A 12,419-nucleotide genomic window follows, 5' to 3' on the forward strand; every position below is an offset into this window, starting at 1 on the left:
CTAATGTGATAATGAATATTGAAAAACCTTCAACATCCGTTCCTGAGTCGACTACTGTTATTCCACCAGAGGTTTCGAATGTTGATTCCAATAAGGAGGAGACTAGGAATCTAGATCCTTGAGAAAGCATCTAGTGTGGACTCAAATGTCAATATTGGTGTGACTATTGTTCCTAAAATTTTAACAGTTCTCCTACCACCATCTAATTCACCACTTAAAACATCCTTAGTTCAATCCACATCTATTCCTACACATTCACCAACTTTTTGCTAGAATTCTTAATCAACCAATTACATCCTTGTTTTCTTCCCAATCAATTGATCCTTGCATTGACCATGTCATGAATGATGATGAAGAAATGTTTGATTTTGGAGCTCCTAGATTTGATCCTTATGAGGAGGATGTTGCAAATAAAGCTATCATGTCTGTAAAGCAGTATAAAATTCTGAACTACAATATGAACATGATCTTGTAGTTTCTTATTGATTCTTTAGCCAATAATTCTTCCACTGTTAGCAAAGAAGAAATGGCTTCTATTAGGTTCTCAAGAGTCGAAGATCAAGGGAATGTTCAAGGGTGTTGTGACTTATAATTAGGAGAGGGTTGATACTATTTTGAAGTCTTTCAAGTTCCATGTTACAAAGGTTCAAAATATGGCAAGGGAGAGATATGAATTGATAGAGAAGAGATTATCGACCTTCAAGGAGTCCATTGAACTAAAAGTTCAACAAGTTCATGATCTTATTACGTCAAAAGTGAAAAATATTGATGGATTATTTATGGTTGCACAAAAGAATGTCGATTTCCTGCTTTCAGCTACCAGAACGTTAGTCAAAGATATTCAAGCTTTTAATGTCGATTATAAAGTTGAACTAGAGAAGAAGGATGACAAAGATGAAGCAGTGTAAAGGTATTGAAACTTCTCTTAATATTTTTCAAGAAGAAATATCAAAGTATGCAAACCATTAATCATCTTCGATGGTGTAAATCTCAAAGGTCGTGTCTTCGATGAAAGCTTCTTCCGAATCCCAACTTGCACCTATTCTTGATCTGGTGTTGTGACTGCCAACGAATGCTCCACATGCTTCACAAGTGTCACAAGGGAGAGATAAGGGTGGTTCGTCAAAATTAGGAGAAGAAGATAAAGGAAAATTTTTTGGGAAGGTCTTCTCTCATCAAATACCTATTCCTATTCCAAGAAAACAAGTTTAAACAATAGAAACAACTATAACTTCAAGTTCAGTTGTCACTCCAAATGTCGAAGTAGACGTGTCTAAGCTTCATTCAAAGAAGAGCTTAAGAATTCATGAGGGTGAGTCTTCGACAGTCAAGCGAACAACAAGAACGGAAGCAAGGAAATACAAATGCAAGGGGGTTGTGTTGTCTGATGAAGAAAAGAATAAGTTAAAAGAACTAGAGATATAGAAGCTGAAATAACTGAATAGCTTCTTGAGGAAAAGTGAAAATGATCCTCTTAGGATGAACAAGGGGAAGTAAATAATACACAAAATTATGAAACCGCTAAAACTGTGTCTTTTGGTGAAGCAGATGCATTCGAGAAAATGCAGATTGAAAGCTACACAATTGAAAATTCACCAATGCAACAACTTGATTTTACTTTCAACCGTATGATTTTCACAATTGTACAATTCAATTTTTCTGATAATTTCCATGAATATGAAGCATTCAAATACTTCAAGATAAGGTTTCATGTAGTGCTTGGAAAGAAAGGGGAGGAGATTTGACCCTTGAAAAAGATTGTGAAGATGGTATCAATATTGAAGGATGATATGTTTGAGAATCTCCTTCAGAACTACCGATACAAGGTGATTAGAGCATATAACAGTCTTTGTGTGTTCACCATCTTTGATTTCTCTTTGATATATTTGAATGATTTTATCACATTAGCATATCTTATCAAATATCTCGATGATAAGCAAGTGACTGATAAGAGATCTTATGTTGTGGGATATACATATATCAAGAACTTCATTGATTTTTACCTTACACACCTTGGGCTAATTGACGTCGAGATTGCTAAAGCCTACAAAAAACATAGGAAGAATCCAAATGCTATTTTGGACGTTGTGGATCTTGAGTAGTATGATGATGGTGAAATTATTTTGAAGCCTTTGGGTGTTGTCTTTCAAGGGAAGAAGGTGAAGGGAAAACAAAAAAAACACTTATTTTATACGGATTTGAAATACATGTATTCTACAAAAAAATTGATGCATCATTTTCTTAGAGTTGCAAAGTGCAAGAAGAATAGTGATGGTGATAGGCAGGAAATAAGAAAGGTAGTCTGTTGGTATTTAGAGATTAGGAAGACACTGATGGATGCAGTGATGACATTACCAATTGTTCAAAGACTTGAATATTCTTCATAAAGAGGAGGGAGGGGGATGTAGAGAATAAGAAGTTGTGAAGATATTCTCTATCCAAGTCATTTGTACTTAATGTTGAATAGTGTCTTGTAGTCTATATCGAAGGTTACACACCTTTGATATATCTATGTATTTTAGAGAGCATGTTTGTTTGTAATACTTTGAATGTCGAAGTCTTTCTATACTTTTTGTGTCTGTTGAGGGTACTATATATAGTATTGAAGTATAGGCTATCGGGTACGCTTTCAGAACACTTTCTCAGAACTCACTCTTTGTATTGTGTAACCTCACTATAACCAGGCAATCAAAAGCTTAAACATATTTATTTACCTTCTGCGTTCATTTACATTATGAAATCACTACTTGATTAAATTCATGACTCATCACAAAGCTTAGTGAGTTCTTCAAGATACCACAAACCATAATGGGCTTTGCCCAATAAACTTACAAATGGGACTTACCCGACAAACATATAAAACGAGCCTCACCCAATAAACACTCATGCAAGAGTCACACAGATAACAAGTATACGATGACACCTAGTATCCTAAAATATAATGAGAAGACTCACTTCAGAGATAGTCAGGCAGTAGCCATAGCTCACGAAATGCGAAGGCTGGTACAACAACTACCTAAACATGAAATTAAAGGTAAAACCTCATCTTGTGACCTAAAACCCTAAAATTTGTCCCCAAAGTCAAGCTTAGGAAAAAAGTCAACATAAATTCAATTTTGGGTCAACAGGCGCCCTACGCTCTTCTAAGGGCGCCACACGCCCACTACAAGAGAAAATAGTCCAGATCTTGGACTAAAACTGTTGGATTAAGGTGTCTGAGTTAACAACTAAATTGGTACATTCTTGTAATTGTAAGAAAAGTCCCTTTTAGGTTGCCTTGATAACTGGAACTTGATTAGAATGACATTTGTAGGGAGTGGGTGATTTATTCGATTATTGTATGATTAATAAACTGATTGGAAATTATAAGGAAATGATTTGTTAATATATTATATGATTAATATATTAATTGCAAATAGATAGTTGATTTGTTAATTTATTATGTGATTAATAAATTAATATGAGATCAATTGTTAAAATAATTGATTTGTTAATTTATATGATTAATAAATTAATATGACATCAATTAGAATTAGTTAATTATTAATCATACTTAATTTGGAATTAATTCGGGATTAATTGGAATTAATTAAAGGTGCAAGGGGTGAATTGTAATTCTTCATAATTGAGCAAGAAAAGACATTTCAAGAGGGTTTTATAGGGTGAACGGTTTTAGGGGGGGGGGTGGTTAGGGTTTTTGGAAGCCTCTTGAAGCTGATAAGGGTAACTGCTTTAATAGGTAAAATCAAAGGTATGTAAACCGTTAACCTTGATTTCTTATATTCGAAATTTATAGGGTTCATGTTAGTTTTGTTATTAAAAGTATGATGCCTTCAAAATGTAATACATAGATCATTTTAGGTTACATGTGCCCTTCTTAATTGTTAAGTGCTTTTCCTCATTATGCATATCGTTGTAACCTAATAAACCTATCAGTAGTATCAAAGCTACTTGGTGTGTCTAACATTGAAAGCACATTTGTTGAATTGACCAAATTGTTTTCACAAAAACTGTTTTCACGACGTGACAGTGCATCTATCACGACATGAACTTAGCTCAAATCAAAAATTTCGGATGACTAAACTGATTTGTGTGGTTATTAAGATGGTAATTATCTATTTTGATTTCAGCCAAAATTCGTTTTTTTGCTTATCTTATATGACTAGATAAAAACCATAAATATTATGAGATAATCTTATGGAAGATAACGATTAATTATGAGATTAATATTATCCTTATGGATCTAATAATTAATCTAATTAAATGATTAATTAAAAGATAAATATTAAATCTATAATTGGTTTAAATGATTAATTAATTAATTGATTAAATAATTAATCTTAAATGTTTAAATGACTAATCAATCGATTAATTTAGATAATTAATTTTAAACCTTATATGCCGCTCAGGACTACAGAAACCAAAAGACCTGGAGGCTGGAGTTCGAGTTGATTGTTACACAAGAGCATCTAGAAAGTGTAAGGGCGAAGGTAGAAGACGAATATAGATGGTGGAGGGTTAAACTAACCGGGAGGGTAAACCGATCAAGCTGTGGTAACCTGAGGAACAGAAGGTTAGCGATGGATTGGGTGGCGGTGGCGATGAATGAAAACGGAGGAAGGAAGAAAGAGAACATAAGATTTGGATAAGAAGCAGTGGAAGGAAGAAACTGGAAGGACCGATTAACCGATGGGTCTGGGGATAAAATGACCCGGAAACCAGAACTGTTCCCAACACGTATCCACAAACAATATGGATATTGACATAAAATGACCTTAGAGACGAATTTGAACAATCATATATAAATAGAGGATCATTTATGCCAACCTCTTAGGAACTTTACTATTCCTAAGAGTCGCACAACTTTAATATATATATATATATATATATATATATATTAGGATCACTTTTGAAATTTTGTCTAAAAAATATATATTTTAGACTAAAACAGCAATCTTTTAACAACCACAAGGACCATTTCCGTATTTTCTCTAGAAAATTTAACATCATTTTTGTAGAAGAAGAATTCAAAGAGGAAATATCGTGAAAGCCTCCACTCAATAGCTAAGGCAAAAGGAAAACCACACATTCTGTCTCAACTCCTTGCCGTCTCCCTTCCTTCCTCGTTGACTTGCCGTTTACCGGGGGGGCTTTGCGCCGTTCACTCTGCATTTTTCAAAGTTATCCGCTATTCTCGCTGCTTCAGGTCTCGTTGTTGTTCTGTAGCTTGGCAGGTAAATGTGAAGGCCCTTTCAGTTAGTTTCACATGTTAGACAGTTTTATCTTTTATTAACCATAAATCGCATATCTAATCATGTGTTTGTTCATAACATGGGATTGAAATTTCAATTAATTCTGTTACTTTTTTCAGTTTTGTATTTCAGTCAGGGTAGTACAGAGTGCAACATGTACTTTCTTAATTCATCTACATCTTCCAAATACAAACACGATTCTCTACATATGATTCTTTTTGAACCTAAAGTCCTGAACAGTAACCTAAACGTGGTGAACTTGCCGACTTGTTGAAGCCAGATTTTAAGAAGTATCGGTTCTTGTGGAGTGCTTTTAGGTGTTATATTCCATGAATAAAAAATTAGGATTATATGCCGTTTATTTACAAATTGATAATGGATTTTTTTGTAAATTTAAGGGTTAATATATAAAAGACCTTATACTTTGGGTTATTCAGATTACACCTTTACTTTATTTTTTCCTTTAAAAAGACCTTGCATTTTCCATATTTTCCGAATAATCTTCTGCTTAGTTTAAGGGTTAATTTTTCCATTTTTTATCTTAAAAAAGAACTTTCATTTTTCCGGAACCCGGATTAAACCTTAACTTTATCGTGTCAAATGGGAAGGTTGTTTCCGAAATGAAGGAAAAATCTGAGGGTTTTTCTGTAAAAATTGTCTAAAACCGGAAGATTACTTACCAGTAAACCTGATAAAAAGGCCAAATCCGAAAAAATGAAAAAAAAAGAAGAAAAAAAACAAGGTCATTTTTAGGAAAAAATAATGTTGAGGTTTAATCCGGAAAAAACCCAAATTATACGGTCTTTGATGATATTAACCTTATATTTAACACCTATAATGTCGGGCAAAGCCTACATCACTTGTCAGTTGAGTCACCTTTGTAACATAATTAGCCCTCTTTGACATGCTCATTGTTGCAGCCCGAAGGGAAAACTTGGCCTAGCTGAACACTCATTGTTCTAGTTCTGCTTTTAGTTTTCTTGGATGGACCAGGGATTATATCTACTTTTAAATGCAATAACTCTTGGCCACTTTCTCATCTGCAATAACTCTTGGATTATATCCATCCCTTTGATAGTATTTTCATGTGGATGTTGTAATTAAAAGTAAGGTTTGGTTAACTTGAAGTCATGTTCGAGGGGCATTACAAAGCAAAGTCGTCACATTGTTACTTGCATGTAGTACAAACTTTGTAATCAAAAGGTTTGAAGCGGGGATCTACAAACAACCATGTCAAGAAACTTATATCTTTCTTGCTATTGGATCTTTTAATTGTTTGTTCTTATCTAGTGAAATTTGGAAATTTCCAATACGTTTTTGCAATTCCCTTCCTAGGATGTAATAGTGGATCTTGTAGTTGTTTCTAGAATGGTATTTGGTGTTGATTTGTTTGAGGATTGTTTAACTTAACTTTAGATGGAAATTATTTAGACAATATTAGGGATGTCCGTGGTGGATTAATCAGATCAAAGTACAGGTTTTGTAGGTTACTTAAATATATTGGTTCAATTTGATGATTCTATATCAATACATAGCTGTATATATGCTGGTTATTTCTGAGGCATATTAATTCACATGGAAAAGTCAGGACTGTCAGGTGCATATGTATTGTTTTTTAGTCATTTACAAAATTTATTTTAATGATTATAAGGTTTTATTGTTGAGGTTATATTCCTTGATGAGACTTAAGTTACATAAGGTATTAAAATTTTTGATTTTTTGTAGAGATACAATTGAGGAAATCCTGGGATTCAAAAGCTTCAGAATACAAGCTTCAAACCAACAGTCATAGATAATAATGGTTGTTCTCTCTGAACTTTGTGAAGGATCTTCATCTTCTTCATCAACTCAAGCTCATAGATATGACGTATTTTTAAGTTTCAGAGGTGTTGACACTCGTCATAGTTTCACTAATCACCTTTACAATGCACTCATGCATGCCAATATCACTACCTTCTTGGATGATGAAGAGATAGAAACAGGGGAAGATCTGAAACCAGAATTGGAATATGCCATTAAAGCATCTAGGGCTTCTGTTATCGTGTTGTCCAAAAATTATGCTACTTCCACATGGTGTCTTGATGAACTGGTGTTGATCCTTGAACAACATATGAAATCCAATCATATTATCATCCCCATCTTTTATCATGTTGAGCCCACCAGTGTCAGGAAGCAACAAAGTAGCTTCGGAGATGCAATGGCTAAGCATAGACAGAAGATGGAGGCAGAGACAAATTCAAATAAAAGAAATCAATGGTCTCAAAAGATAGAGCTTTGGAATAAAGCGCTTAGAGAAGTTGCTGACTTAAAAGGGAAGGATGCAAACAGCAGGTAACCACTTTCTTAATCATATTTCCATACTCCTTTAATATTTTTTAATTAGCATATTAAAATTCAATATCATCTTTTCCGTATGCATTTCAATACGTCACTTCGTATACATCAAATAGGCATATTTTTTGATGCATTAAAATTGGACAAAAAGATATGCTTTAAATTGAATCTAGTTTTTGCAATTATGTGATATCACAAATTAATTTGTATAGGCTGGTTAAACCATCCTGGTAATTTTAATACATTTGCTATGCATTTATTATTTTATCACAAATTAGTTCATGTAGATAAATCATTTTAATGATTTTATATGCTTTCAATTAATAAACCAACTATTGAACAGTTGTAACGCATGTAATATTTTTGTATATCATTCTACCTTGAAATTATATCATCTTTTATTATCATATTTTAATGCTTTTACTTGTGTAAGTATTAAAGGTTAACTTATAACTGTTCACTGACATTTTCTCCAGATTTATGCAAAACCACATTGGGATTTAATTACTATGGTTTTGTAGTAACACAATGAACTTTGGTGGTCCATTAATGAAATCTTGTATTACATTGGTGCCTCTGGTTTTATTATAGAATATAATTATGACCTTGCACATTAGATGATTACATGACCTTGCACATTAGATGATTATATGGTTAAAAAAAGTGAAAATATGATAATAATTATGATCTAAATTTTTTTTATTATTTAATGGCTTAATATGATATAATTTTGATTTGGATCATTGAAAAAATTAAATATCCACTATGACATGTTTATTGTTTTGATTATCTTTGTTGTTCGTACTAAAATCAAATTCCAGGCAAGAGGTGGAGTTAATTGATGAAATTGTCAAGGACATCTACCGGAGATTATGTGTATCGTCAAGGTTTCCACTACCACAACTTATTGGGATGGAAAACTCCATTAAACTTGTCACTTCGTGGTTGAAAGATGCAACATCCCATACGACAGACATACTCACTATTTTGGGTATGGGTGGGATCGGGAAGACGTCTTTAGCGAAATATGTCTATGTGCTACATTCTCATGAATTTGACAACAGCAGCTTCATTGCAGATGTCAATAGGCGATGTGATACAAAATATAATGGGACGATTGATGTACAAAAACAACTCTACAATGACATCTCCAAACCAAGTTCAGTTCAAGTTCATGATGTTTCTATATACACCTCAATGATTGAGAATGCATTAGCCCGTAAAAAGGTGTTTCTAGTTCTTGATGATATTGGTAGTATCAATCATCTAGATGCGTTACTTGGAAGCAAAGGTTTTCACCCAGGAAGCAAAATTCTAATAACAACAAAAGATGCATGGTTGACACAGAGTAGTTTACCATTCAAAACGAACATTAAACCCAACTATGCAGAGCACAAGCTTAGTGGCTTATCTACTATTGAAGCACGAAAACTTTTGTGTTTTCATGCATTCATGTGCAACAATCCCAAGGCAGGTTATGAAGAGGTGTCAGAAAAACTTGTGAAGTATTGTGGCGGACATCCAATGGCTCTTAAAGTTTTGGGTAGGTCTCTACATAATCGAGATGTAACTTATTGGGAGGGGTACATAGACACACTAAAGAAAGAAAATAATTCCCCTATAAATAATGTCTTGAGAATGAGCTTTGACTCGTTGTCATCAGAAAATGACAAGGACTTGTTTAAGCATATTTCTTGTTTTTTTGTTGGAATGGATAGAAATGATACTGTAACAATATTAGAGGCGTGCGATATAGAAACAAAAACTGGGATCACGAATCTTATCGATAAATGCCTTCTTAGTATTGGATGGTATAATGAAATGACGATGCATCAGTTGGTTCAAGAGATGGGAAGATTTGTGGTACGTGAAGAATCACTTAACCGTCCATGGGAACGAAGTCGATTATGGGGTCATGAGTCCTTTAGAGTGTTAAAACAAGAAAAGGTAAGGGACCTATGTGTACTTGGTTAAAGCAGTTTATATTTCTACATACATGTCTTAACATTTTAAAATATTTTTTTCATCCCCTTTCTTCTTAGAGTACGAAAAATGTTCTAGGCCTCACCCTTGACATGAAAATTCTTGAGAACAAGAAGATACGTGGATCACTTGAGTTGAAAACGGATGCATTAAGTATGATGGATAGGCTAATGCTACTACAACTTAATTATGTGCAGACCAATGGCTCCTACGAGAAATTTCCAAAAGAATTAAGATGGTTGTGTATGCATGGGTTCCCTTGGAAGTCTATACCCTCAGACTTACCAATGGAGAATGTAGTTGCTCTTGACATGTCACATAGCAATATTGAATCATTTGGGATTTTTTATAGCTATCCACAGCGACTTCATAAGCGACTCAAGGTAACTTATCATCACTCTTTTATGTTGAGTTGATAAAATTCATTACTATTCTAATTTATCTCAATTTCAGAAATTGATTGGATCATGCTCGGATGATAAAAGGTTGCTTGGATCGTTGAAGATTCTTAATTTAAGTTTCTGTGAACAACTTCGCAGTCTTGGTGGCTTTGACCACCTCCCTAAACTAGAGAGGTTAATACTTAATGGTTGCACCAGTTTGCTTGAGGTTTGTGAGTCAATTGAGGTATGTGCTGAACTTGTCCATGCTGATCTAAGCTACTGCAACAAGCTTGGAAAACTTCCAAGAATCATAGGCATGTTAAAGAAGGTTAAAACATTGTTGCTAGAAGGATGTGGTCTTGGTGAATCTCGAATCAAGGATAACAATATTGGCATAAACTCAATAACGTCTTCCTCCACCATAGTGGGGGCTATGCCAAGTTATTCAAAGTTCTTTGCAATTTCGTTACCAAGATATTTAGTAAGCCTGTCACTTGAGAATAATAATTTGTCCACTGAATCTTTTCCCGTGGACTTCAGTTGCCTAACCATGTTAAAGGAGTTACATCTAGATGAAAATCCTATTGTTTCCCTGCCCTTTTGTGTGAGAAGCCTTCCTAGGCTTCAGATACTTGGCATGTCAAATTGTAATATGCTGACAACAATAGAGAATCCTCCTCCTACATTAAAGTATCTAAGTCTATATTTTGGCTCTAGTTGTAATCGTTTGCTACGAAAAGTTGTATTTGATCCACAAATGTCCCCACTCATGTTCATATTCGGCTCCGAGATGTTTTCAACTTCGTCTTTTGAATTTGAAGGCATTGTCAAAATCCAACCAATGGCAGATGTTGAGGAAAAGGTATTACATTGTTTGGGGTGGACTAACCTAGACCTCCTTATTGGAATGCGCGTGGGAGCTTATCTTGATGATAGAAGAGAGGAATCTGAAATCCAGGTTCGCTGTAGTTAACTATATGTGTTTGTGTGAATATGTATGTATGTATAATTAATGAAGGTGGTTGTATTTTGGCAGATGTATTATGAATTTGGAATATTCAGCACAATTTATTGGGGTAAAGAGATGCCGAATTGGATTACAGATAGAAGCATGGGGTCATCGATATCATTTACCATCCCATCATCTCCAAAAAATCTCACAGGATTAAATTGCTGCTGTATGGTGACATCTCCATTTACCGATGATGTTCATCTTGAGGTGCCATTGATGAAAATTACTAATATAACAAAGAATCTCACCTGGATATACCAACATTATGTTGGCAGTGTACTTGATGTCGGTGGAAAGAGTTTGATGTTGTTAAGCCATTGGATGTTTGGGATGAATGAGATGGAATGTGGTGATCACGTTACTATTACTGTTACCATTAGGGAGAATCCAGATGTTATTGGTAATGCAGTTGCTAAGGAGTGTGGGGTGAGTTTTGTTTATGATAATGAAAGTAAGGATGTAGAAGAAGATGCATTGGGTTATTACAAGTCATGGAATCACATCATTGGTGGAGATCTCACTGCATTTCAAACAACAACAGGAGAATACATCTTAAGCAAATGGCGAATTCTAGCTCCATACATGGATCTGGGTATGTGTGGAGATGGAACCCTCTTTAAAGGTAGATATCATTTTTATGTATTACGGTTTATCTAGAGCTGATAGTAAATAAAAGGATAAAGTTTTGATGATAAATAATTCTTGTTTTGATTTTTTTGCAATTAGTTACAAATCTTTAATCTATTCTTTTTCAACAGATGAGCAAGTGCACTTTAGAGCTCTCTCTCAAAGGAAGTCTAACGTAGTGGAGGATGGCCCTTAAGGTACTTTTTCCTTCGCATCAAAATAAGAACAAACAAATTAAATGTGACAAGCTTATTTCGAATATGTTTTCACATGAATAAATATGTTGCCAGGTGGCAGTGAAGGCTACGCTTTGTCACTCGAAAGACGTACACTTTTGGTTCACCGACCTTTGCTCATATCTACAGCTCTGCTATTCTAAGCAAGTATTTTTTTAGGTGTGCATTTTTGTCATGTAATGAGAATGAAGGTGCTTTTTGTTTTAGTGTTTTGCTGTCCCAAAGAGTTGGATCTTCCAAGTTTTCATGCTCAAAAGCTATATAATACTGGGTTTGATGTATTCTGTTTATACATATTTATCTCCTCCATCAAACAACCTATTGCATAACAGATTTGATTGTCTTAATAAACTGATCTTGTTCTCGAAATTTACTAATAGATATTAATTTCTTTTGTATGAAAAAAATAAATACTGGAAAGCGGAATGTTACCCTTTGTGTTGGTATAATAATTTACTTCCTTGAAAATAAATTAATAAATGAACAAGTAACAACTTCTGCATGTTGTAATAGGAGTCACCTACTGAGCAAAATTCTTGGGTGCATGATAACGAGGATATCCAACTTTCATTGGAGGCCTCTTGAATTTATT

The 12,419-nt window shown here is 34.2% G+C and overlaps 1 protein-coding gene across 2 annotated transcripts; it reads left to right on the plus strand.

The window, feature by feature from the left end:
* Window positions 1–5,045: 5,045 nt before the first annotated feature.
* On the plus strand, window positions 5,046–12,196 carry LOC145164537 (disease resistance protein RUN1-like). Of its 2 annotated transcripts, none has more exons than XM_079083249.1 (8): window positions 5,046–5,234; window positions 6,978–7,583; window positions 8,408–9,533; window positions 9,629–9,952; window positions 10,023–10,910; window positions 10,989–11,586; window positions 11,723–11,788; window positions 11,882–12,196. In XM_079083249.1, the coding sequence occupies exons 2-7, from the start codon at window positions 7,051–7,053 to the stop codon at window positions 11,785–11,787; spliced, it is 3,534 nt and encodes a 1,177-aa protein (XP_078939375.1). In that variant the 5' UTR covers window positions 5,046–5,234; window positions 6,978–7,050; the 3' UTR covers window position 11,788; window positions 11,882–12,196. The 2 variants fall into 2 exon arrangements, with proteins under 2 accessions (XP_078939375.1, XP_078939378.1); XM_079083252.1 differs by having other exon boundaries at window positions 9,767–9,952.
* The last annotated feature ends 223 nt before the right edge of the window (window positions 12,197–12,419 follow it).

This window comes from Lactuca virosa, chromosome 1 (assembly GCF_052849685.1).
Source record: "Lactuca virosa cultivar CGN04683 chromosome 1, Lactuca_virosa_CGN04683_v6, whole genome shotgun sequence".
Taxonomy (NCBI): domain Eukaryota; kingdom Viridiplantae; phylum Streptophyta; class Magnoliopsida; order Asterales; family Asteraceae; genus Lactuca; species Lactuca virosa.

Excerpts from the sequence above, each read along its gene's own strand:
- LOC145164537 (XM_079083249.1), top strand. The coding sequence starts at position 7,051 with ATGGTTGTTCTCTCTGAACTTTGTGAAGGATCTTCATCTTCTTCATCA. Across the intron at positions 7,584-8,407 it reads GGGAAGGATGCAAACAGCAG|GCAAGAGGTGGAGTTAATTG; the intron begins GTAACCACTTTC and ends ATCAAATTCCAG. Across the intron at positions 9,953-10,022 it reads GACTTCATAAGCGACTCAAG|AAATTGATTGGATCATGCTC; the intron begins GTAACTTATCAT and ends TCTCAATTTCAG.